Source organism: Gymnodraco acuticeps, unplaced genomic scaffold, assembly GCF_902827175.1.
Source record: "Gymnodraco acuticeps unplaced genomic scaffold, fGymAcu1.1, whole genome shotgun sequence".
Classification (NCBI taxonomy): Eukaryota; Metazoa; Chordata; class Actinopteri; order Perciformes; family Bathydraconidae; genus Gymnodraco; species Gymnodraco acuticeps.
Window position 1 is genome coordinate 5738947 of NW_022992351.1, and position 26302 is coordinate 5765248.

Here is a 26302-nt window from a genome sequence, read left to right on the forward strand (position 1 = left end):
GAAATGTCACTGAAAATTGCAGTTTGACTTGACTTCACATGCTCACTGCAGCTGGATTACTTGTTTTTTAAATTGAAACAGCAATCTTTTTTTCCACTGTAGGATTTAGACATATCTCATATGACCCGCTTGCTCTGCTGCCTTTCACTGGGATAGATATGACATCTTGGTGACGTTCCCAGATAAATCACTTTTTGTAACAGTAGAAATGTTTTCTGTTGTGGCTTTTCATTTCACAAAAAGACAGATGCCCTTCAGTGCTACACTCCACAACAGGGGTGAACAATGTGTCTTGTAGTCGTCAAGAGAAATGACAGCAAGATAATTGGTAGGGCACTCCCGTTTCATTTAAACCGAAACAAATAGGCTTCCAAAGAGAATTGTGCCTTAAAAAAGTAACGCTTTGTTTTGTGCAGCTTATTATGCGGGCTCCGGAGTGAAGTAATGAAGAGGAGTATTAACAGATTGAGCATTAAAAACAAATGCCCATTCATTGCCGTACATGAATATTCATGCCGCTAATTCAAATAACCTTAGGCGACTGTTACGACTAATGAATATTTAAAACAGCTCGGTCACAGAGATTTGAACATTGCATTACAGCTGACTTTTTGAGATCATCTTGTACAAGGGTAAACAATTAAGAAAGGCAAAAACAGATTTTAGTGGTGATCAAAATACATCTGGAAAACAATATCTCATGTTGTCACATTAGTTGCGGGACATTGACGCTCTAGAGGAAACCATAACGACATGCGAGAGGACAACGATGGGGGAAGAGTCGCCCATAATCATAACTATTTGATTAATCAATTAGTAAGATCACTGAATATTAATCAACAATTATTTAGAAAATCTAAATAATTTATAAAGCTAAAATACAAAATAATTGGTTCAGCTTCAGAATTGTAAGAATATGCTGCTTTATCTCAGCTTTTTATGATTTTGAATGAATAACCTTTAAGATTTAACAGATGGGTGACTTTCAGAAATGCATTTGTCACTTTTTTATTTTTTGTATGCGACAATTTAAAAAACGTAATAAAAAATAAAAAGATCTCAAGTTGGAGACCTAATCAAATGTTACGTCAGGAAGGTTTGAACAGTCGGAAAGGAAATGCAGCTAAAGAACGGCACAGACTGCTACTCGCCCTCCGAGGGACCTAGGGGGCGACGAGACATGTTTACATTTAGCACGCTGGTTTTAAAACAGCCCGACACCCGTAAACGCTGCGAGAAGGAGAATCCCGTACTGCCCACTTAAAAGGAGGCCTCGGCTGCTTCCTTTGAGGGATCAGCGTGGTGACTCGTCCTCCTCGCCACCACGCAACGCTAATTAGGCCCACCACAAAGCCAGCCTGTGGGGATAATGTCCCATTATTAGAGTCATTTGTTTCAATTAACCGCTCTGTGATTCTACAATAGCACGCTGCGGCCCAGTGCAAAGAAACCATTACTCTCGCCCAAGGAACTACTGAGGTTTAGGACAAGAGTGTTTGTAAGACGGTTACGGATACCTGCTCCTGCCGGCGGTGGTGCTGCCTAACTCCAAATACTGCCCAGTCACACCGTTGTTTCAGCACGGAATGGAGCAAAAAAGTGCCTGTTAATTTGTTTTAAACAGCTCTAAGAGAATGGTTTGGGGATTTGTGTTGAGTGTAATTCACTTTAGAACTGGATAACACATTTCCCTTAAGCTATAGGCTGTTCCCTTTAACATACTGAGACCATTGTGGTGCGCTGAATTACTATTCTGCTACTGTATACTTACTCTATACTGCATCCCTAGTCATTTTTAGACCGCAGTGAGGGAACATCCGGCGCTTTCTGAATTCCTTCTCCTTTTTTCTCTTCATGCATTTCTCTTGTAACTCTAAAATGCTTGTGAAAGATGTGAGGAGTTTTACTCATTTATTTTCCTCACATCAGTGGATAAAGACAACACATTGCCTAGACAACATTCCCCCCCCCCCCCTCCTCTATCCGAGACTTGGGAAACAACAATTAATCTCGAGCCTTTGTGTCCGCCAACAAGCGCCCCTTGATAATAGCAGTTTGTACTGTCTGTGCACTAGCATACTGCTTTCTGTTGGTCACAGCTGGAGGCTGAGTGAGCCGACTGGTTGCAGGTTGCATAAGGCACGACTACCAGAGAGAATATGACTGTGATTTGTTGCCTGATGTAAGAGGAATAACATCAGGAAAAAGCTTTTGTATAAATGGCTTTGATGTCAGTTCTTCTTCAAGCAGCAAAAAAACATTGTGTTGACAAAAATTAACTTATTTTTCAAAAACATCACTCTTCCCTGATCATTTGCATATTGTTGTTAGCAGCTGCGGGCTTCTTTGTAAACCACCCTAATATTTTTGGACACTGAACAGCAGTGGTACAAAGAGGAGTATCATCTCTAAATGCTCCTGAATACAATATTTTAGAACACTTTTAGGTCCTTTCAATACTAGATAATGGAAACTTCGATTGTTACCAAGAGGTTGCTGCCCTGTGATGCCTCTGTTGCCAGGCTCTCTCATTGGCTTTCTCCCCCCGCTGCGCAGATGTTTACAAAGAGACATCACCAGCTCACATTAAAGGGTTCAAGTTGTCCCCTCGGGCTGTTGCTATGGAAATAACCCTGCTATTGGTCGCTCATTCATGTTTGATTAATTGTTTTTCCCTTTCTGTGCTGTTGCCTCTACAAAGACCTCATCACGGGAACATTTCATCTTGAAAACAAACAATAGAAAAAGATGAATATGTCCAAATCTCTTTTATTTAGACACTGAGATATTCTCTCCTCCTGCTCTGTGGACATTTTGTGAAAAATATGTGGTGATAAAAGCCTTAGAAATTATATAAGTGTTTTATTAATGTTAATAAAGCATTGCCTGTGAAGCCATACAATCATAAATCCTTTTTTATTTTGTTTCCCAGACCTACCTGGATTGAAGATAAGCATTTTGCCTTTCCCCCCTCTTAAATTGCACAGTGCAGTGCTGAGCTACAGCAACCCACTGGGGCCAATTAGGATGCCAGCAGAGCCAGGAAGTGCATAGCAGATGCTTTTGCCACTATTTATTAAAATCCAATCTGCGGGGGCCCCTCCAACAGCTCGTTAAACTACCGTTAATCTAATTAGCTCTCACTTGCCACTGTTTTCACCACATTACCAAATACAAGGGCCTCGACTTGCAATTTAGGCTGATTAAGTAGGTCCAGTGCTGTTAGGCAGGGCTCAAAGGGAGGAGCTCCTTAGAGCTGTCAGTCATTTCCCAGAGTCAAGAAAATCAGGCTGCTTAGTTCAGCAATGACTTGAGTTTAAATCAAGATATCTGCCATAGGAATATTGGTAGAAATCAAATCCACATTGCCTGCTCACTAGTGCGAGCCCACATGTTTGAAAACACTAATGAAATACTCCACATCATAAAACCCTTGTATATTTGTACTGGCACCAGAACTGGATACAAATTCCATAATGGGCTCTTTATGGATCAGGTCTATACGATTCCCACTGATGTCCTTTCATGTCTTTTAGATCACAATCATGAATCTGCACTTCCGGTTCATTATTGTTTGGTCCGGGCTGTATTTTATTTGATGAGTGCTGCACTCTGGACAAGGGCCTGGTTTTACTCAGAGATCTGTGCGGCGGCTTTGACATGCCGTCCTGCTCATTGCTTACAGATGGGCCGTCTGACATGGAGCTGTAATCGCTTCCAGATGAGTCGGGCATGGTATATATATTCTAAGATGTATGTTAATCCATTAAGCCTTCATGGTGAACTAGATGATGGGAATACACAATGGTAAAGGGATTGTAAAACAATTGACAGGTAGTGCAAATGTGAAATGTAACTTTTAGTTTATCTTGACTTTCACACATTCAAACAATTTAAAAAAGGATCTTGTATTTGGATCTCCATCCATGATGTGTACAGGCAAGTTTAAAGAAAGTCGAATTATTCGGATCTCAACCAGCTTTGTTTACGTTCTCATCTTGCCTGCCAACATTTTGTAAGGCCACAATCTTGACAGCATTACACACAGGGGCACTTTGAAATGTGATGTGAAACCTATATCTAAATAACAACGAAATGCATCACATAAAATCCAAAATGTAAGCCCATATGATCCCATACCCTAATTATGGAAACTTAACAAAGACTTGCTTACTCTATTTCAAAACCCACTGCAGCATGTTTTCTCTGCTGCTCTCAAATCGTCAGAGTATAGTCAGGTTGAGAGTTGTTTAATGCATTTCAAATATGATGTTGGAAAAACTTTGGATAGTTTTCGTCATTGATCATACATTTTTGTTATCCCTGCATCCAGAAAATGCAGCTAAAAAATGGGGGGGTTATTCAGTCGACAAACATGCTTTTACATTTTTAAACCTGCTGACTTTGTAGCCACTCATAAAAGGCATGTGCCACAGTAACTCTGTGCTCGGATGTTTTTGTTGCACTACACAACCTGCAAGTTAGAGCCGGTGGTAAAAATCGCAGAAAAATGATATATGGCATCTTGAAATTACATTATTCTCACTGCTGCTTCTCTAACCATTGCCATTTATCTATTTATAATTTCACAAAGGCTTAGAGTCTGTAACAGCTGCACTAAGCCGTGCTTCTCTCCAGTATTCTGGTGCGGAGAGGTCCGTGTTCGCGCTGTCGAAGAGATGTATTCCACTGCATTACATAAACATTTTTTAGGAATACAAAAATCACTCAGAGGGAATGTTGGACTTTGACATTTTTAATCAGGTGCATCAAAACAGTGCTCAAAACCTAACTTTGATGTTTTTAACAGAAAATGCGGTCTGTAAAAGCCTCTTACGCTGTGTCCAAATCTCTAATTCACTCATTGTTCACTACCTGTATTTTTAAACACTCATCTGTATACCTCGGCAGTGAGATGTAAATTGAGATATGTTATTAATCACGATCTTGGTTCATCACTGACAGGTGTGTCTGATGACTGTAATTTTCTCATCATTGCATTGTGGGTTTCTTTGCAGCAAGTAACATTACATAGAAACATTTGTTTCTTCTTATTGTGGGGATAGCATTATAAAGACCATTCATTTAGATATAGCCTTTAATAGAAAACAAGTCCTTTCTGACAAAGCCATATACTTTAATCAAAGCCAAATAACTATTTGTATTCAAAATATACTGCATCTAGTAGGCTTCTGTCATGCCTCTTTAAATGAAGACTTTAAAAAGTTCAACATTTAAGGAGTTCAATACCGAGAAAAAACTCATTATTTGAAAAGTCCCCTAGTTAAAACTACTTTTACTAGCTTCTTTCCAAGTCACTCCCTGATCAAAGATGACTTCAATACGTTCAATGTTCTTGAACTGCAGTTTTAAAGAGCCACTTCTGTATCACAGGCGGTGCTGAGTAGTACTTGTTCTTGTACTTGCTCATTCCTCAGGCCAGTGCACATTGAGACATTATTCTGCAAAAACTAGCATGTAAAAATGGGTTTGTCTTGTATTCTCTGTTGATGTTTGCACACTTACTCCGTACCGCAGAGTATACAACACACTGAGAGCAACTGTGTGTTTGAATATTCCCATTTTACAGTTGTTTGGCTTGATATCCACAGAAGTGTTATAGACTTTGGAAGTGGATGGCATTCAGATTTGATTCAGTGTCGCGCTCTGCATCGTGTGTTGGTGTAATGACCATCACTGTAAAGAGAGAGTGTATCTGTGCATCACCTCTGAGTAGTTCCTGTTTGTTTTTATGGCCTTTTGAAATCAATACACCATGCACCACTTTCCACTTTGCTGCTCAGAGTACATGATGGTGATGATGATGATGATACATATATTCAAGAAGCGGTGATTGGACAAACAATTTTATACTCTCCCATACTATTACCTGATTTTATTGTCTAATTTTCATGTCTCTTAAACTCTTGTCGGTTTCTGCGTTTGCGCCCGTCCTTCTTTTTGTTATCAACCCTCTTTTCACTTCACCTCCCCTCCTCCTTTTATCTGCTCTCTCTACATCAACTCTGTCTCTCTTTCCCTTTGAATCCCACACCCTCCATTCCTCCCTCTCTCTCTGTTTCTCTCTCTCTCCTGTTTGATAGTGACGCAGTTATCAGGCTGTCAATTCTAATCTTGTCTTGCCAGTGCAGTGCTGTCCATTCAGAATTACAGCTACCCCCTCCTCCCTATCTGTCTCCCCACATCCGCCGCCACCCCTCAGACAACAGAAATGCTGATGGGATGGGCAAACTAAGGCTGACACTATAGTTTAGTCTTTTGCTAGAAACCTGTGTACAAAATACTTTTAGAATGTGCTGCTCTGTACAGGACAGGGTGCTCTTACAACACCTCTGTGCTTTTTTGTGGTCTTTATAATATAGCTGAAGTGAATTTGTTCTTCAGCCTCAGTATCAATCAGGCATTGTCTCCTCTGTTGGAGAAGAGCTAAAAAATCGAATTGCGTAAATAATACTGAATAAAGCACCACATATTATGCTTAGATTCCCAATATTGTTTTATTTTAATTGGTCAAATTAAAATGTTCCTGATTATAGATGTAAAATTGTATTTAGGCAAAATTATTGCATGGACTGTGTATGTTTGGACAGAATTAAACATTTGAGAAATGTGGATTATATTATTGTTTTGCACATAAAGTAATGTTGTTTTTTATCTGAAAAGACACTATATCATCATCATTTCCCGATGAGAAGTATAGGTTTGATAATGCATTCTTATCGGCATGATATCACCCAAGATATGCTACGATTAAATTAGAGCAAGATAGATGAAGAATAAGAGATTGACCTGAAGCAGAACTCTGCACATGTTCACTGCAGTTTATGTTACTGAAATGAAATACTGAATTCTAATTAGAAAAGTGCTGCTCCTGAGTGCCTTGGAAGATGAAGGGATATATCTGCATTTCTGACACAAACGTGTGATATAAGGAAAATAGAGACAAACTTGCAGGAGAGACTCCTTCTGATTAATCAGGACACCTTAATGGAGGGATAGGTGAGGAGAAAATACTTATAACCAATATAGCTTAAATATGTAAACCAGGCTGGGTTTTGCAGGATATTCATACGTTTTCCAATAATATTGATCTCTGCCCAAAGGTATATGTAAAATGACTCCATGTCACATCTGGGTACCTCAAGCAAAACAAGATTTATACAGAAGATAAATGTCCAATAGTCTCAAATATGCATGTTAAATGTCAAGATCCAGTGTCGGCACATCAGAATCAAAGGGTTACTTTACAGACTGATTTTGCTTCAGCAGTCACACTGGGAGAAATCCATCGTGGAAGAAGACCAGATTCCAATCTCTCCTGTGACAGTGTCAGAAAATAGACCAGAATGCAGTGCAGCCACAAGATGTTGTGTTATGAATAAGGGATGTGACTCTTCTCAACTGACAACAACAGCTGTCATAATCATTATTGTTCTCTGTACCATCCTACAGAACACAATGAGAATAAGCTTGATGCTGTAAAGTGGATATGTGGTGGGTATTTGTTTATCAATCATCAGTCATTTGTAAAGCCAACAACTAAAACCACTGTGGTAAATAATATGAATAATAGATTATTTTTAATTGGCCTTTTTTGCATTGAGGCTGCCACCCGCTCTTGGATTCTTTTGTTCTTCTTCTGGGAATTGAAGGAAACAAATGACAGCCCTTTAGGTTGATGAGATAGGTTAATAAAACAATTGGTTCAGATTAAAAATCCTAAATTGTTAATGTCCCAACACGGTATCTAAGGATGGATTTCTCCTGTAACACTGTTGTACTGCAGTGAATGGATATTAGGTTTATTTGACTCCTTTAAGATGTGCTGTATCTGTATTCTTTTCAGCCTTTCAGTTGCTGGCCTCCTATCATTTCACAATATGAACCTCGCACAATAAGGGAGGAAAATAAATAAAGAAATAATATGCCCGTTGTTCATAGCTGCGAGCTGTTTTATGCCATTGCTCTTCCCTCTGTCTGAATACATGTGAATTCTCCTGCAGATTATTTGGCCTTCTTTTTTTCTATTTTGTCATGCCATTAGCTCTACCTTCAATGTATTCTATTTTCACTTCAAAGGCTTGAGTGGAACAGATGTCGTTTCAAATGCCTGTCTTCTGCCTCATTGCCTAAAAGTGAGAGATGATTATTTTTTTATGAAACCAGGCGTACTAACAAAAAAATGAATATTACCTGTAAGCTGTGAAATAGACAAGCAATACTTTCGCATCACCCTGAATGAGAACATCTATTCTCTCCCGCGCAGCACAAAAGCCATTTTGAAGTTTTTCTTCAGTTACCAAATGTGCTCCTGGACCTTGCATTTTGATTAGTTAATTTCATGCTGTGTAGAATACATTGTGTTGTTTGGCTGCAATTGCTTTGCTGAAACAATGCGATTTTCAAAGGCAGTCATTTCCTGTTTTCCAATTGACAGTTAAAGGGAAAAGCATGGCTGTTGCTTAATCCCATGATAAGTATGCATTAGATGGATGTGAACGGCTTTAAATGTCCTCAAGTTTCTGTTTGATACTCGCACAGGGACAAATATTTTTCATGGTTTGTTCTCCCCCCTGCTGAGTTTTAACACTGACACGCAGGATCAGTAGAATATGAAAGGGAATGTTCAAAGCTGTTTAAAATGTCTAAAATGCAACCTGATGAAATAGGACCTTAGGCTGGGAGAAGGGCTTCTTTAGCCCAAAATAGGCGTTCACTCTCATATCACTCAAAGCAACATTTGAGTTACTCTCCATAACCCCTCACCCGTAAATAGTGCACATAAACATTCTTCATTTGACATAATACCAATGTATATCATTATATATTCAGTATGTCATTATTTCTTCTATTATATGGATGGGAATTGGATTGTTATTTCCTGCCTTTATAGCAACCCAGAAATCAGGTTAACGGATGTTCCACGGATACTAATGACAACATCAAGCCGTCACTTCTTCCTCACCATCCTCCCTCAGCTTAAACTTTTCTCTCTCTTTCTCCTTATCTTCCTCTCTGTCGCTCCCCACTCCCTTCCTCTCTCTCCTTCTCCCGTGCTTGATGTGTTCTCTCCTCAGCAAAGGAGGCAATTTCCATATAGAATCACAACCAGGATCAGGTGACCTGGATTTGACTCCCCGTCAAAGCCCTGCACGGAAAATGAAATTGTATTCATGTGTATTGGATCGAGTACATCACACAGATGTGAGCAGCTGCCTCCTGAAAGTGTAGCAAAATCGCAGTGTGGAATTGTTGACAAACCAACCGGGTACATTAAAAAAATATATAGATTTAATCCTTTTCTTTATGGTTTCTTTAAGAGAAAAGACAATGATTGAAAGAAAATCTTAAAATATCCGTGAATCCAGCGTCTGATAAAGTGATACCAATGTGAGATTTTAATTAGCCTTGGACTCTTTCTCCCTACCCCATGTTTGGACCGTTTCTCTTCAACTACACCTCCCTTTCCCCCTCCGACACCCCAGAGGCTAACCTGTCTCACTGACGTTCTGTTAGTCTTCATTCAGCCATGTCCGTAAATTGATCTGTTTTCTCTTCTCCGAACAAGCTGCTTTTCGCAGAACTCTGCTGCTCTTCAACGTTAATTGAATGTCCTATTCTGCTATTTCAATGATGCTGAGCGACATGTGCAAAGTGTTTAATGCTGAAGGTTTTTTAAACGTATATAACCTTGCAAAAATCGTATCCAATCAATTAATCATGCCTTTAAATATCCTGCATACTGAAAGTCTCATCATGCTTCATTCTGTAGCAGCTGCACCTAAAGAGTACATTTCTGTTTTATGAGCACCAATGTCTTTGTTACTTTGTCTCTCGTCTTACCCTTCCTCTCTTTCCTTCTTTCTAACCATAGCTAAACAGTGAGAAGCGGGCCTCAGCAGAAATGATGAAGCCCAAACCCAAACCTCAAAAGAAGAAGAAGAAGAAGGACCCCAACGAGCCACAGAAACCTGTGTCTGCTTACGCGCTCTTCTTCAGAGACACCCAGGCGGCCATCAAGGGCTCAAACCCCAACGCCACTTTCGGGGATGTCTCCAAGATTGTGGCTTCCATGTGGGACAGCCTGGGAGAGGAACAGAAGCAGGTACAAAACATGCAGGTTTTTTTGTATCTGAAACAATAAAGTGAATCAAAATTGATGACAGCCATATGCTATCATTAACTAATACTGACAAGCCAAAGATTCAACTTTCACCTCCATATGTGACACTTCTTTTTACAAATACACTCAAATGTACACTGCCTCATGCACACATTCTGGTCTAACCAGTAGATGGCATGTGTGTTACAGCAGCCTTTCCTTGGCTTATGTGCTGTGTAATTAGCAGAACATTGCTGTGAGATACAGTTCACCTTAATGAGCTAGTTATTCTCTTTCTAAAGATAATCCATCCGTTTATCCCCACTCCCCTGACTCTCATAAAAATGATTTTCTTGCTAAATGTAATTCAAGCACAGAGAGGAGGGGAAGGTTGTGTATTCTGTGGCATTCTGAGACATTTTACAAGCAACAAATAGTCAATATGGGAGAAATATAGAACACACTTTGGGGAGATTTCAGGAGACTACTGATATTTTAGGCAGTGGGTAGATTTACTCACATCAACATGCCAGTGCACACCTGCAAAAGCAAACAATCACATATGAACACAAGAAGAAAAACACAAACTCTCATCAATGGTCTTGATTCCGAATGCAAAGAGTTTCCTCTGAGTTTTTCTGAGCAGCTTAGTTTAGGTTAAAAACTAAAAAGGATTTTCCAAAATGATATGGAAATAGTGAAAATCCTTTGTGCCATACCAAATTCCCACAAAGCTCCAGGCCCAGGTATGGTCCACACGTTCTGTTTCCCTTCTGCCTCAATAGCTGATGCCTCCAGACCATGCATCTTCATTGGCCCTCTGACAAGCAGGGATGTGTGAAGTTCTCATTTCCACTCTCTTTATTTATATCTCTCGTCTGCTATTTTGATCCTGCCTAGAATACAGAATTAGTGATCCCCCCCTCACCATTGTCATGTCCTTGGATTTAGCTGAAGGGCATCTTGGCTATCCAGGAAGAGTAGTCTATTGTTTTTGTAGCTATTTAATGTCAACTCCAGCTCTGCAGTTCAAATTAAGGAAATTATGACGAGTTACAGGAGGTCATGGTGTTTTAAGGTCCAAGAGAAACAAGAGTTTATAGCTTCTCTGGCTATCAGCAATTCTCTTGGGATGAGGAAGGTTTATTTTTAACAAAGGATACTGTGTAAAGACAGTATTCCACTATATTCCATATATTTAAAGCACCATATTTTCCAAATTGCATTTTACGGAGCTTAGCTTTTCTGGCACACCAAGCACACAAAATAGGCGTGAAACTAAATGTGTTCGTAGCACCAAGTAACAAAAGCTGGCATTATCAATTTAGCAATTACTGTCTTTTATAAGATACTTTCTTTCATACATTTGAGTTTTACCAGTTTTGCCCTCTTTAATTAAGCAAAAGGTATTAAGGTAAAGCTTCCTTTGCCAAAGTAAGGCTTAGCATAAATAAACAAATGTGTCCAAGTGTAAAGTATTGATCAAATAATCTATTTTGGTATCAGCACTAGGGCTTTTTTGTAATTTCCAGCCCTACAGGAATGCAAACTTTGGTTTACTACTGACAAAACCCACTTTTCTCTCGCTTTTGCTTTGCATAATAGACATCATTTTGCATATAGCCCTTATAGCTAATAGCCCCATTTTCAAACACTTGACATCCTACACCGACAATACCTGGAAAAAAATACCTGCATGCAAAACTGCACATCCATATCAGCCCACATTCGTATGCAAACACACTCTAACACAGCATCAGCAGTTAGTGGTATGACAAAAGAGGTTCCTATATCACACTAACAATATGGAAGGCACTTTCGAACAAAACTCATATACAGGCAGGAATAGCATCCTAATGTGCCAAATGACAACAGCCATTCTGGAGTATCACTAATGTCAGTATGCTGATAGGAGCGTTATTGTCGTGCTAAAGAGAGAAAGGGAGGAGGGAGGGGAGGAGAGGGAGAAAGTTCCAGTTCATTTCTCTAGGTGGATTGGAATGGAAATGATGTGTTGCTACGATAGATGGAGACACATTGAGATGAGGGAGTTTTAGTGCTGTGATGAGGAAATGGAGGTGTTCTGTGCCATTGGTTCTGATGGAAAGGGAAACATTAAGGGCGTGTGTGTGTGTGATGTGTTTAAGAAAGTGTTAGATACAAAGTATGTGTGTGTGCTTTGAGAGACATGTGTGTCTGCACATTTATGAGCATGTCAACCTCTCCTCTCACCCGAAGCCCATCGTTTTGATTTTTTTTCTCTCTCTTCACAGGCGTACAAGAGGAAAACCGAGGCGGCTAAGAAAGAGTACCTGAAAGCCTTGGCCGCGTACCGAGCCAGTCTGGTTTCCAAGGTAACGCTTATGACACACAGACCCTGGCTAAAACTGATGATGGATTGCATGGAAAATCCCTGCTAATGGGCTGGGCGGGGCTACCATGGGATGAGGTGGAGGTGGTGGGGAGGGGGGGGGGGGGAACTTGATGCAAAAGAGCAGGCCGTATTTGGAACAATACCTGATTTCCATAGGGTGCAGATGTTGGGGGTTGGGGATTGTAGTCGGTATGGTGATGTAGTTGGGGGAGGGGTCAGAAGAAGCATATGGCCAACACATCTAGGAAAGATTGAGGGTAGAAAATAAATGTCGCCCTCACAGGCTATTCATATTATCAGGTTGTTTTTATGTATCATTAGAAAATTCAAACCCTGAATGGATCTTACACTAACAGACACCTGTGTCATGTGTTAGATCATCGATTTCCTCCATCTCATCATCTACAACAGGAAGTACATCCGAATGAATGCAAGCAATCATAGGCTTTTCTGCCGTTTCCTCTGCTGACACCGTCCTGCTAATTTAGATCTATGACATCCCTTTTTCTTCAAGTGAATGATGGCGTCTTGTATGCACCAGCATAGTAGCACTGGGAATATAGAAAGGCAAGGAGGAGGGCTTCGGATTGCATTGTTTAGTGCCGTCTTGTATTAACAACACACAATGTAGTGAGGGGAAGATTCCTTTTGTCATTCCATTTGTTCTGCAGGCAAACAGCCTCATTTCTCTGCCTGTGATCCCGTGTGTGTGTGTGTGTGTGTGTGTGTGTGTGTGTGTGTGTGTGTGTGTGTGTGTGTGTGTGTGTGTGTGTGTGTGTGTGTGTGTGTGTGTGGTGTGTGTGTGTGTGTGGTGTGTGTGTGTGTGTGTGTGTGTGTGTGTGTGTGTGTGTGTGTATTTGTGTATGTGTGTATTTGTGTGTCTGTGTGTGTCCTTTTCCCATCTATCTGTCAAGGTGTCTATTGATCATTACCCCAGCCCTAGCCCTATTCATACAAATGGGCTCCATTACGTTCTAATCAACACTGATGGCTGGAGATGAGCAATCTGACATCTTATCATAGGGGCCTGTAGAGGGTGGGACGGGTGGAGTAGGGGGGGTATGTTGTAGGTGCTGCACCTGCTCAAAGTGGTACTGTCCAAAAACAAGTTAAAGGTCAAGTTTGGGTGATTTTGGTGACGTTTGGGGTTTTCTTTTAAAGCACACCTTGGTGTTATACTCATATATTTCTCAAATATAACGATTTGTCATTATAACGTTTGACTGTTGATAATGTTAAAGGAAAAGTTGAACATTGTGAGAAATGACTTTCTTGCAGAGAGTTAGATAGGAACATTTTAACCACTTTCATGTCGGTTTGTTGCAAGCTGAAGCCGAAAGACTGTTAGCTTAGCTTAGCAAAAATACAGGAAACGGGGTAAAAGCTTGCCGGATTCTGTTGATCTTTTTCTCTAACTGTCAGCAAGAAAGTGAATAAGCCAATTTCCCAGTCCAACAAAAAGTAAGGGCAGAAAGTAATTCCTTGGTTATCCATGCTGCTGTTGTAGCAAATACACTTTAGTTGTCAACTGATATAACGACAGTAAAGTAAGCAGTGAAGCTTCCTTTGAATATGCAGGGCTACATTTGTTTTAATAGCAGCATCCATTACACTAAAAAAAGAAAAGGTGTAATGGATGCCTCTATTAAAAAACTAAAGCGTAGATGTTTTGTGATCCAAGCTTGATGAATGATAATGAATGTGATTTACATTTTTATTATTGAAAGGGATCTTAATAACATTCCGTTTGTATCATCCACAGACATACAATGATCCTGAACCAAAAAGTGCCCAGCAAACCAGCCAGTCCTCCCACATGCTGCCCCCGAAGCAGCCCCTGTACAGTGTTCCCCCCCCAGCCCACCTCACCCTACCTGGGCCCGCCGGGCTCCTTCCCCCTGTCAGACCTCCAGAGCTACGCAGGGCCCCCCCGCCACACCCTGGCCCAGACCCTCAGCCAGTCCCAGATGCTGCGCCCCAGCATGAGTGCCTCTCCCCCATCTCCCTTCCAGATCAGCCCACCTCTGCACCCCCACGCCCAACTCTCCCTGCATCAGAGCTCCCTGCTCAACCAGCCAATCCGCATGCAGCAGTCGCAGCCAATCATCTCACACCAAATGGGGCTGCATTCCCCTCCTCTTGGCCAACAGGTTGGTGTGGCCATTATCAAAATGAAAAAAATTGAAACATGGATGTGATGAAACACATCTGCTAAAGCGCAGAATGTACCTGATCACCTGAAATGACATGAACTTTTATTATTATTTTATTCCAATTATTATTGCTATTTACCTATAAACATTAACATATGTATCCTTTGTTTTCTGTTGTGTTTTTGATGTCATACTCTAAAGCCTTATTTTAGTATTTATTGTTTGTATCAGTATCAGAAAGAAATGAGAAAAAACTCAATTTAATATAATTGTACTGTATAACAAGCCACAGTCATGCATGAAGCAATGAAGAGGGACAAAGGAGTCTGACAAAAATATATTTGTTACATATGTTTTACTTATTTAGTGAGAAACAACCCAAATACTGTATCAACTACCCTTTCTCTCTGAGTCTATAATCTCGATTCCAGCAGGAAGTTGTAACCAAATATAAGATTAAATGGACAGCCTGTTTCATACTCACTAAACTCAAAATCAACTGATACAGACCATTGACAACATTTGGCCTTATACAGTCTCATGCCTCAGCAAACTCTAATGGCTGGCCATCTCAAAGCTGGAAGGATTTAACAATTTTTCCCCCACTCTTCTCCGATCCACAGGGATTCTCCCATATTCAGGCTGATTACCAGAACAGTGTCGGGGGCTCACAGTCTCCAGGGGCCCCTAACCCGGTGCATGGCCAGAACCCTGACTGGGACAGCGAGTACTGCAACCGGGACTGTGGACCCAACCACTGCGGGTGAGCTCATCACAGTGGGTGGTACTTATGAATGATGTAAAATGGACATGATGGTTAAGAAGAAATAACATTAAAGTAGCCATGAAAAGATGGTCCAGAATAAATCAAAAGCAGGACATTTGATTATTGAGAATATGAAGTAGTTGTCTGACAGTTACTCATTTTCCAAATGAGCTGCTCTAAACCACTTCACACTCAGACAGTATTAATCATAAACGGTGATTTCTCTGCTAAAGAAAAGCATCCTCTCGAAATTCAAATGAGTAATGCAGCGGTAGAACAATGCTATTTCCGAGCTTGGAAAAAAGTGTGACATCCAATTAAGTTTCCCTGTGTTTCGCTCAGCACACGTTGCCTTATTGAATCAAGCTATTCAAGCAGGTACAAGATGAATGCTATTTTCTCTCGCACCTGAAACTGGTGTTTCTATTCCGAGAGGCAGCAGTGCTGGAAGTCAGTATCTCCTGTATTTAGAGCTGATTCATCTGTATGTCAAATGGGATCACGCCTGGGTCAAATCATGTTTGATGCTCTTTGAAGTCGATTGAGTCTTTGCTTAAACCTTTTCCCTCAGTGTCAGATCATAGTAGTTTGTAGTTTTGGAGCGTTCTGAATTATTTCCAGTGTGTCAGTTAAGATAACTGTAGAACAGACTCTGTATTTGACATTTTGAGTACGAAGTTAACTGCAAATTCTGACTTTTGTAGTTTTCTTTATACTAATTGATGTCTCCTGTTTGTCGACAGCTTTTATGTTTTTGAGCTTCTTTCTTAGCCCTGTCTTTCTTGAATTATATTTCATCATCTCACTGGGATTTCCTGGATAAACAGAAATACAACCAGTCGATCATTGTTTTCACTTGTATCCAGACATACATTAATACAGTTTCTTCTCCTCCAGCAGTGGTCGGGACAAGCCTCTCTACCTCACTTGAAGTTGAAAGACCTCCAAATGTCAGACTCCAGGGAGCTTTCCACCATAACAACGTCATCGATGTATCTGCTTCTACACCATTTCCTTTTTCTTTTTTTTTCTTTTTGTGACGGATTTTGAAAATCCCAAAGACTGCTACAGTAACATCACCTATTTGCCAAGCACTTAGATCGGCCAGAAGCCTGGGGCACTTCTCTTGCTTTTTTCTTTTTTTGTTGCTTTTTTACTTATCAGTGAACTTTCCGTTTTTTGCGAGGGCAGTAAGTTAAGCTCATACCAACATACTGGAAATGAAGACCAAAAAAAAGTCTTCTCATTCTGTTTTGAAAGATGCTCTCTTTCTTCTTCACTCCATTACTCTGTGTTTTCCATGGACTGGCCTCAATGGGGAGATGAAATGCTCTAAGCATACTCAAAGCATAGGGGTCTCGGGTAGAAAAGCTAATGCAGGAATATAGAATATAGTCGCCTCAGCAGGGGTGGATGTACTTCAGGACAGACTGAAACACCCCGACTGAGTAAAAGCAAAGTGAAATTATAATGAAGATAGTCACTTACACTTAAGACATTTGTAAATCATCCTCGCCCCTATTAAAGGACTCCCTCTTTTCCTTTCTTTCTCACAGAGTGATTGTAAATATCACCAAAATGGATCCCTCTTATGTGTGTATTTAGCTGCAGTCCCTTGCTTTCTTTTGTTTTAAACATTATTTGTGTTTGGTTATGTGATTTTCTTGCAGGTGGATTCAGTGAGGGAATACACACACTAAAAGTTGTGTTGAAACTGTGTTCACTGGTCTTGTTTCTCTCCAAACGAGAGAGAAATGCAGAGACTGTAAAATTCTCCATTTCCTTCTTAACTGGTGAAGCTCTGATAGAGAGTGTCACTCTCTTCACATGGCCTCAGGACGTTACAGAACTGTAGGGGTCAAAGGTTGATACCTCTCCTTTTAGCTCTTCCTACTCTCGGTCAATAAGGACCGCCCCCACCTGTAACCCTGTCCACCTAGCCGTAGTCCTGACACCACTTGTACAGGTGAATACAAAAAAGTTGCTTAAATGTGAAATGTTACTAAAGAAAAAAAAAACATAACAGTGGGTTTTAAAGTTTTTGACTAGTTTTATTAGGTGTTTTAGAATTGTGTTGAACTCATCTTTATCATTTTTTGTGAAGAAAAAAAATTATGAAGATATTTTGTTTTTTCACTGTAGCAGGATTTGCGTTTCGGAGGAACAGTCATGGGAGTAGATATTTTAAGTTTGTGTATAAACCTGCCAAATGTACTTCTTTAATTTGTAAAAAGCCAGTGATGAGAGAACCCATTTTCTTTGTTGAATATCATATGTTTTACAATATGGTCATTCTATTTAATTTGGTTGCAGGTTTCACATCTATTTATGAATGATATGAAGTAACATTTTTGGCTTATTTTGATCAGGGTGCATTATTATTATTATTATTATTATTATTATTATTGATCAAACAACATAATTATTAGAATAATAAATATTTTTTCAGAAATGGTTATTGGTGCAGGACCAGTGTACCAGCATTAGATTCATTTTGTGTCACAAATACTTCTTTTGTTTTCTTTTGTCTGTAATAAAATGTTTAAAGTGGAGAAATTAATGTGAGTGTCTCTAGTTTTTTATAATTTGGTTTCTGACTCCGAACACATTCATTAGTTATATGATAAGTAGCACCCAATAGCTGCACTAGGCTGCAGATGTCTGACGGTAATAAGGAGAATTATCTTTGATGTTACAAAAGTTAATGTGACCGCTGTCACCTGGAGTCCATACCTTTATTAAACTCTAACCTTTCCACAGTTTACTCTTTACCTTTCTTTTCATAAAAACAGACATGATCAATAAAGTATATCAAGCAAACATTTTTAGCCCGCTGGTTGTGTTTTCTGGTAAAGGTGTGAGGATGAAACTCAGCGTTGATGCCGCAGTACACGGCCTTTCAGAGAACTACATGAGAAGAAAAATAGGACTGCATTTTACTTATGAATTTCACACTTGGATTAAAGGTAGAATAGAAATGGAATCTATCATCCCTCCCCCCCTCTCTTTTGCTCTCCCCCCTCCCTCTCCCATCTCTCTCTCACTCAGCCTCTCTCTCTCTCACTTTCTCCTTGATGATGACGCAGTGCCCCCTAGAGTTTATTAGGAAAACCTACTACATCGTTTTTCATTTCCAAACCGCAAAGAATCACTCTGTTTCAGTTCAATGACTTACTCGTTTTATAAGACTGATATGCTTTAATGACAATAAAATGCATCAAAGGTTCTTCAATCGTCATAACTATATTTATTAAACAGCTGTACAATTCCTGTGCAGGTTTCAGATGTGAATGTATTACTCTGTAGGCGTCAAAAGAACGGGAATTGCAAAAGTACCCTTAACATGGATTTAAGCAGCAGGATATACTTTTAATGCCAAAGCATGGAGAAGAAAACTAAAAATATTGTTTCATATAGCTTTAAAGATCGATGTTTTATGAACACTGTAACGGCTGACTGATGCAGTGAGGACTGGACTGGGCCGCTCCTGTTCTCCTTCTGATGCTCCTCTGTCGCCATCTGCTGTTGACGTGCAGTCCTGGTGGTGAATCACTCCACATGCCACATTTTTTTCGACAAGCTTTACAATGTTGTTTTTTTCATGTCGTTTAGACATACTGTTAATTTGTATGGCATTCTATATGTTGTTGTTTCTGATATTGTGAATATTTTTATACTATGACTTAATTTCGACATACTATGACTTTTTTCTGATATTTTCAACATAGCCTACTATACTATGACTTTTTTTCAACATACTACACTAGGACTTTTTTAGGATATTTTCTACACACTAAACTATGACTTTTTTTCAACATAGTACACTATGTCATTTTATTAGATTTCTTCGACATGCGTATTACTTTTTTCTGATATTTTCGACATACGATACTATGTTCCTTTTTTTTCCGACATACTATGTAGTATGTCGAAAATATGAAAAAAGGAACATAGTATACACTATACTACTACTAGTGTATACTATGACTTTGTTCTGATATTTTGACATGCTATACTATGTTGTTTTGGTTTTTTCGACATACTATACTATTACTTTTTTTCGACATACTATATTATGACTTTTTTCTGATATTTTCGACATACTATACCAGGGGTACTCAAACTTTTTTGTTAAAGGTCCACTTGTGAATTTTATACAAGGTCAATGGTCCGGATCAATGCCAGTAAAGTCCCCCCCCCCCCCCCCCAGAGCGGAGCAGCGAAACTGAAATTAAGAAGCAGTTTCGGCGCGCTATACATGGGGCCCCCTTGAGGGGGTTTCCCGACATGTCGTTGCAGTAAATTAAAGGGTGTTTCATGTTGTCGTTGCTGTCGACCTTCTTAATCTTTTTTATTTTTTTATTTTGAAATTGTTACGTTTATTCCGGTTTATTTTATGTTTTGTGAGCTGAGCTGTGTGATTTTATATTTTATGTATCTCTCTGTACAGCACTTTGGTCTTGAGGTTTTAAAGTGCTATATAAATAAAGTTGGATTGGATTGGATTAATCTACTTTATTTGGGGGCCCCCTTCTGGTCCAAGCACTTGCCTGTCGGTAAACGGCGCCCCTGTACACACACACACACACCCACATTCAATACATGCAGTATGATGGCTTGAACTAGTGGGAGAAATTGCACTGTTTGTCTGGAGCCAATGCCTTGAACCTCGGCAAAAATGGCATTAGAAGAAGCATTAGAAAGTCAAGGTAAACTTGCGGTTAACTTGCGGTCTGCAATGCGTGTCACGCTCGCGCACACAAGTAAATATATATGCACGTTCATTCTCACAACACACGCGTCAGACACAAGAAAATATACATTAAAGGGGACCTATCATGCAAAATGCACTTTGTGATGTCTTTTATACATAAATATGTGTCCCTGGTGCATCGGGGAACTCACGCAGCGTCAGAAAATAAAACCCTCTCACACAGTGGCGGCGCCAGAGATTTGCTCTAGGGGGTGCTGTGGGGTAGCTTGACGTTTCATAGAGGGTGCTCAAACATTAAGGGTTTCCCATTAATGAACCAGCGCTACAGTTGAATTTTCTACTGCAACACTCCCCACACACACACACACACACACACAGTGTGTGGGGAAGGCAATGAAGGCTCGGTAATCAGCTCACGGCATATAGGTGTAAGCAGGGGTAAAGTGCTATTTTTACAAGTGGGGAGTGGACCTCACCTCCTCTAGGAGGGTCCTCACCTCCACTTTTAAAACAAACCGTTTGAGACCCACTGAGATAACTAGACTAAAGTTAACTAAACATTGAGAGTCCTTTACTTCACCTGAGCTGAGGTTATCTTAGACTCTCCGTCTGACAGGAGAGAGTTCTCCCTCCACCTTGTTGTTGAAAAAGCTCTTTATATCCGTTAGCTTGGCTAGCTAGCACCAGATGCTAACCACAACGATCTCCGGTAGATACCCACCGGTGCGCGAGCTCTCTCTCTCGCTCGCTTGCGCACGCACACAAAATGGCTCGTGCCACACACACACAGAGCAGAGCTTGAATGAAACAGACCCAGAAGTAAGCTACTTGTACTCACGAGGCCTATTATGTGCAGAATCCCTCTCGCTTTCAGGTGGTTTTGATTGAGTGTCCACACGTGGACGTTTAAGGACAAAAAAACGATCCATTTGTCACTTTGCTGTTAGCAAATCATTTGGGGCTCCAGCTAACAGGAAGTCACTCAAGTGTCACAAAGTAATTTACCCTATGGGTAGGTCAAAAATCGAATGGGTGCTGGCCAAGGGCGCCGGAAGCGGGGGGGCCAGGGGGCCATTGGCCCCCCCCACTTTACGGCCCTGCCCCACATTTTCGCAGCAGCGGATGCCGCGGAACACTGTACACATCCCGTTTCAATAATTCCCCTCTACTCTAAAGTCGCATCTAAAAAGAACGCCATCTGATCTAGCTGTGTATATTTTTGATTGTTATATTCAATCTCATTAGCTACAGGCATTTTTGAAGCTTGTAAAGGGAAGAACACAGCTCGCCTCTCACTCGCCACTCTGCTCTTCCACAGCGCCGCTCCCCCTCCCTCCGCTGACATTATGAATGTAAGGCATAGTAATCATAGATAACACCGCAGGGTCCGTTACAGTTTGTTTTCATCTGATTTCAAATAAACAAAGTCTTGGCTTTCAGAATATTAAACTTGTTTCGGCAAATTCAGATGATAAATACAGCTTTGAAGCTTTTAACGGCATAATTACAAGCGGAGAACGGAGTAACTTGACGTCACAGCAAGCATAACAACAGCCGGTGTTTCTCCTGAGAGTTTTCCCCGGGAAACAAACGCAAAAATACACAAACACACACACGTATACACACACACACTCGCGAGCTTCCCCCAGACCAGTAATCCAAACGAAAATATCTTCCCTCCGTACTACTTTGATCATTTGCTCCGCTAATAATCAATCAGATCGATCCAGAGAAGAGGAAACTTTAGAAGGCCTTTTTCTCAAAATGATGACTCGGTGACAGTCATTATATAATGTGACATATTTTGCTTAATATAGTAGGCTACAAAAACAATCCTGATATCATTAGAAAGCTAGGAATCTCCTCTTTCCAACAGTAGGCTATACAACTCAAAATGTGTCTTCGGATCAATGCGACTGATTTCGATGGAGCAGGTCACTTTGCATTAGGTAAAATACAGCAGGCAGACATAACAGGAAGAATATGTACACTTTAATCCAATCAAATATTGTCACACCATTCAAATGTATCCATGTACATTACAACCAATAACAAAGCTTAGATGTGTTTATTTGTTACGTTGTTTACGTTATGTGTTACGTTGTTCAGTGTGTGTCAGCCGTTAACCAGATAAACTTGCAAACATGTCAGAAGAACCGGCGCATAAGAAAACAAAATACAGTCAAACTAAGCTGAAATTCAACAACTTGAATGTCACATCCCTGACATCCACAACTCCGGAGCCTGGTCCTTCAACCATAGAACCAGCGCAGCCAGATGAACCCCAGCAGCAGCTCTGCGGCTGCAGAGGCTGTCAAAACCGCCGCCGCCGGCATCGTTGAACCGAAACAGGCTGGTTCCGACTGCATGGAGGTTTGTTGTCGGGACATTGTGACGGGCCAATAAAAGCTTATTTGGGCAAAGAGAAGGTACTTCAATGCAGAATGGTACAAAAACAGAGAGTGGTTAATTATTTGCAAAACCACTAAACGAGCCTTCTGTGAAATATGCAGATTTGCTGCTGTCAAACGGCTTGTAACTTTCTCCAAATGTGGAGATGACAGCTTTGTAAATACAGAGTTAATAACTGGAACTTTTCACAGAGCTTACTTTAGTCAAACACCAGTCAACATTCAGCTTGTCAAACAAGAGCGTAGCAGGAAAAAAGAAGAGATGGAATGAGCAACTGCGCTGTCATATGTGGGCTGGACCTGTATAGTTTAATTTACAGGAAAGGAGTGAGCAGAGGGTTGAGTTGTCCATTCTTGTTCTGTTTTCTCTGACTATCTTCCTCCTGAAGACCCTCTCAGACTTTCATTTGCTCGCGCTACTAAAGAGACACGTTACCATGGAAACCAAACAATGGTGTAGCTGTATTGAAGTCCGAGTGGAAACAGTAACATTTGGTGCGTTATGTTAGAATGAAACAAATCAGATTTAGTCAGAAATCGGGAGAAATGCGGGATAAATATGACCCCGGCAGGAAAACGGGAGTCTCCCGCGAAAATCGGGAGGGTTGGCAAGTAGGCTATGTCACATACACACGCACTTTTAGGCCCCCCCACTTCTGAAATGAATCCGGCGCCGCTGGTGCTGGCCATTGGCCTAATCATATCACCTGTGTTGGCTTTATGTTTTTGGTCAAACATTTATTTGTTTCACATTTGCATTGATGTAATCAATAATTTTTCTGATTAAATTTCATAAAAATAATAATAATTTTCGAAAAAAACAACATATTTCTTGGGGGTGCTTTGGCAATCCTGGGGGGTGCTTCAGCACCCCCTAGCTCCCCCCTGGCGCCGCCCCTGCTCTCACAGGGGTACAACCAAGCCCCCAGGAAGTGCGCCGGACTCAGATGAAAATATTCGTGCTGGCCAAACGGCGGTACTACACTTCCGTTTGGTTGCCAGGCCCGGAAACACTTTTTCCCATTGACTTACATGGGGAAAGAGTGGTCTGTAACTCGTTGGATAATTTTTTTTAAACTATATAAACTACCCAGTATGAACACTTGTATAGCCCTTATTAAAAACATTCGTTCCTCAAGTTGTAAAAATTAGCTAATAACGTTATTCTGAGAGTTATTTCCCTCTGCATTATGAACGCGCATCTAACCCACGGGACCGCGCCGCCCGGCACGTTCATGTTACGTGTCCCGACCAATCAGAGCACACTGTGCTCCCAGGGAGGGTGGGGCTGGAGCTATTGGAGCTACAACGAGCCGTTAAAGGCAGAGAGTGAAATTCAGTGAATACACGTAGTTTACAGAGATGCTGTATGAGAAACCAATGTGAGTTGCGTTTATCTTTACCCATGGATGCACAATAAGAACAGATCCATATCGTCTTACTGCCATCCCACGGAGCTGTAATAATGGATATATTGCACATGTTTGCTGTAATTCATTATCATACATGGGCTGTATGATTAAATCTTGTACCGTAAATGTTGTATTAAATAAAGTTAATATTACCGACATTATTAACGTCCCTGTAGCTTCGTATTGCACTAAGAAGCTTATTGCACTGTATATAAATATATATATATATACAGTGAAATAATAATAATTTCATGCTAAATGAAGCTCTTGGATATCACTAGATCCTGTTACAGCGTAATATAAGTACATAACGATTGATGTATACACAGGGTTGGGTTGTAACGGAATACATGTAACGGCGTTACGTAATCAGAATACAAAAATCAAGTAACTGTATTCAGCTCGCGTTACATTTGAAAAACGAGTAATCTGATTACAGTTACTTTCGTAAACCTGAAGTGAATACATTTTGGATTACTTATTGGAATTATTGGTGGTGTGGTGCCGAGAGACAGGAGTCGGAGGCGGGGTATCAAAGTTACAAGCTCTACTTTTATTTAGCATCGGAACACACATGTAAACAACTTCATGCCCGGGAAGCGAAGACCGGCGGAAACAGGAAGTCCGGCTCACTCAAATGTCCGTGCGGAACAATACCCCAACCCATAGATCCGTGGGTGAATAATGTCAATCACCACACAAGCCCCCCCAGTCTTCACCCATAGTCAAAATCCTCGTGCCTGGGAGGAAGTACCACCCGACCCCGGCGCGTACGGACCACAGGGGCCGAGGAGGGCGGGGCCGCAGGCGAGGGCAGGGGCGCCAACGAGGGCATCCCCACAGTGGGCGGGGGGCGGGCCATGGGAGGGCGGCCCCGACGTGGGGGCAGAGCCAACTCCAACGGCCTGGAAATGTCCACGTGAGCAGGCTTAATCCGATCAACGGACACAGTCTCAGGCCTGCCACCAACGTCCACCACCAGGCTCTTGTCCCCGTGACGTATGACCCTGAACGGACCGTCGTAAGGGGGCCGCAGGGGACCGCGGTGGGCGTCGTGGCGAATAAAAACGAAATCGGCCGACCGTAATCCGGGGGACACCCGGAAAGCTGGGTTGCTGTGCTGCGACGTGGGGACGGGCGTGAATGTCCCGGCGGTCTCCAGCAGGGAGGAGCGCTGCCCGGCTGCAGACCAGGGCACAGTGGCGGTGGGAATGAATTCCCCAGGGACCCGTAGCGTCTGACCATAGACGAGCTCCGCCGACGAGGACTGCAGGTCTTCTTTGGGGGCACACCTGAGGCCGAGCATAACCCAAGGGAGCTTATCCACCCAGTTGCCGTCTATCAAGCCGGCACGCAGTGACGCCTTCATGGACCGGTGAAACCGCTCACACAATCCGTTAGCCTGGGGGTGATATGCAGTGGTGCGGTGCAGCTTGACCCCCAAACCCACAGCAACAGCGTTCCACAGCTCCGAGGTGAACTGAGAACCGCGGTCAGAGGAGAGGTCAGACGGGGTCCCGAATCGCGCCACCCACGTGCCGATGAAAGCGCGGGCGACGTCGGAAGCTGATGTCGAGGCGAGGGGAACGGCCTCGGGCTAGCGGGTCGTCCTGTCCACCATCGTAAACAGGTAAGTGAAACCGTGAGAGGGGGGAAGCGGACCTACGAGGTCGACATTGACATGGTCAAACCTCCTCTCAGGAACCACAAAAAGTTCAAAAGGGGCCCTAGTATGGCGGTGGATTTTGGCCCGTTGACAGGCCACGCACGAGTCGACCCAGGACCTCACGTCCTTCTTAAGCCCCTGCCACACGAACTTCTGTGACAACAACTTCACGGACGGCTTCCTACCGGGGTGGGAAAGATTGTGAACCGCCTCAAAAACGGGTCGACGCCAGTCCGCAGGGACCAGCGGTCGAGGCTGGCCCGTGGAGACGTCACACCACAGCTTTGCGCCAGAGTCACCGACCGTGACCTCCTCCAGGCGTAATCCCGTGACCGAGGCCTTGAGGGTCTGGACCCCGTGGTCAGAGGCCTGGTCAGCGCCCATGCGGAGGTAATCGAGGCCCAGCTGCACAGCTCCGATGACCGCTCTGGAGAGGCAGTCCGCGACCACGTTAGCCTTGCCAGCGATGTGTCGTATGTCCGTGGTGTACTCGGAGATGTACGAAAGCTGGCGTTGCTGTCGGGCGGACCACGGCTCGGCCACCTTGGACATGCAGAAGGTCAGTGGCTTGTGATCCACGAACGCCGCAAACTCCCGGCCTTCCAGCAGGAAACGGAAGTGGCGAACCGCCAAATAGAGACCAAGGAGTTCTCTGTCGAAAGCGCTATACTTGCGCTCCCTGG

At 41.9% G+C, this 26302-nt stretch overlaps 1 protein-coding gene across 1 annotated transcript in view; it reads left to right on the forward strand.

Moving 5' to 3' along the window:
- LOC117541978 (TOX high mobility group box family member 2-like) overlaps positions 1-17972 on the forward strand; it is a 72825-nt gene extending 54853 nt beyond the window's left edge. The window contains 6 exon segments of the mRNA XM_034209373.1: positions 9896-10126; positions 12397-12477; positions 14260-14346; positions 14348-14647; positions 15274-15413; positions 16314-17972. Of these exon segments, the coding sequence (XP_034065264.1) occupies positions 9896-10126; positions 12397-12477; positions 14260-14346; positions 14348-14647; positions 15274-15413; positions 16314-16347 (873 nt within the window). The 3' untranslated portion in view covers positions 16348-17972.
- Positions 17973-26302: the final 8330 nt, after the last annotated feature.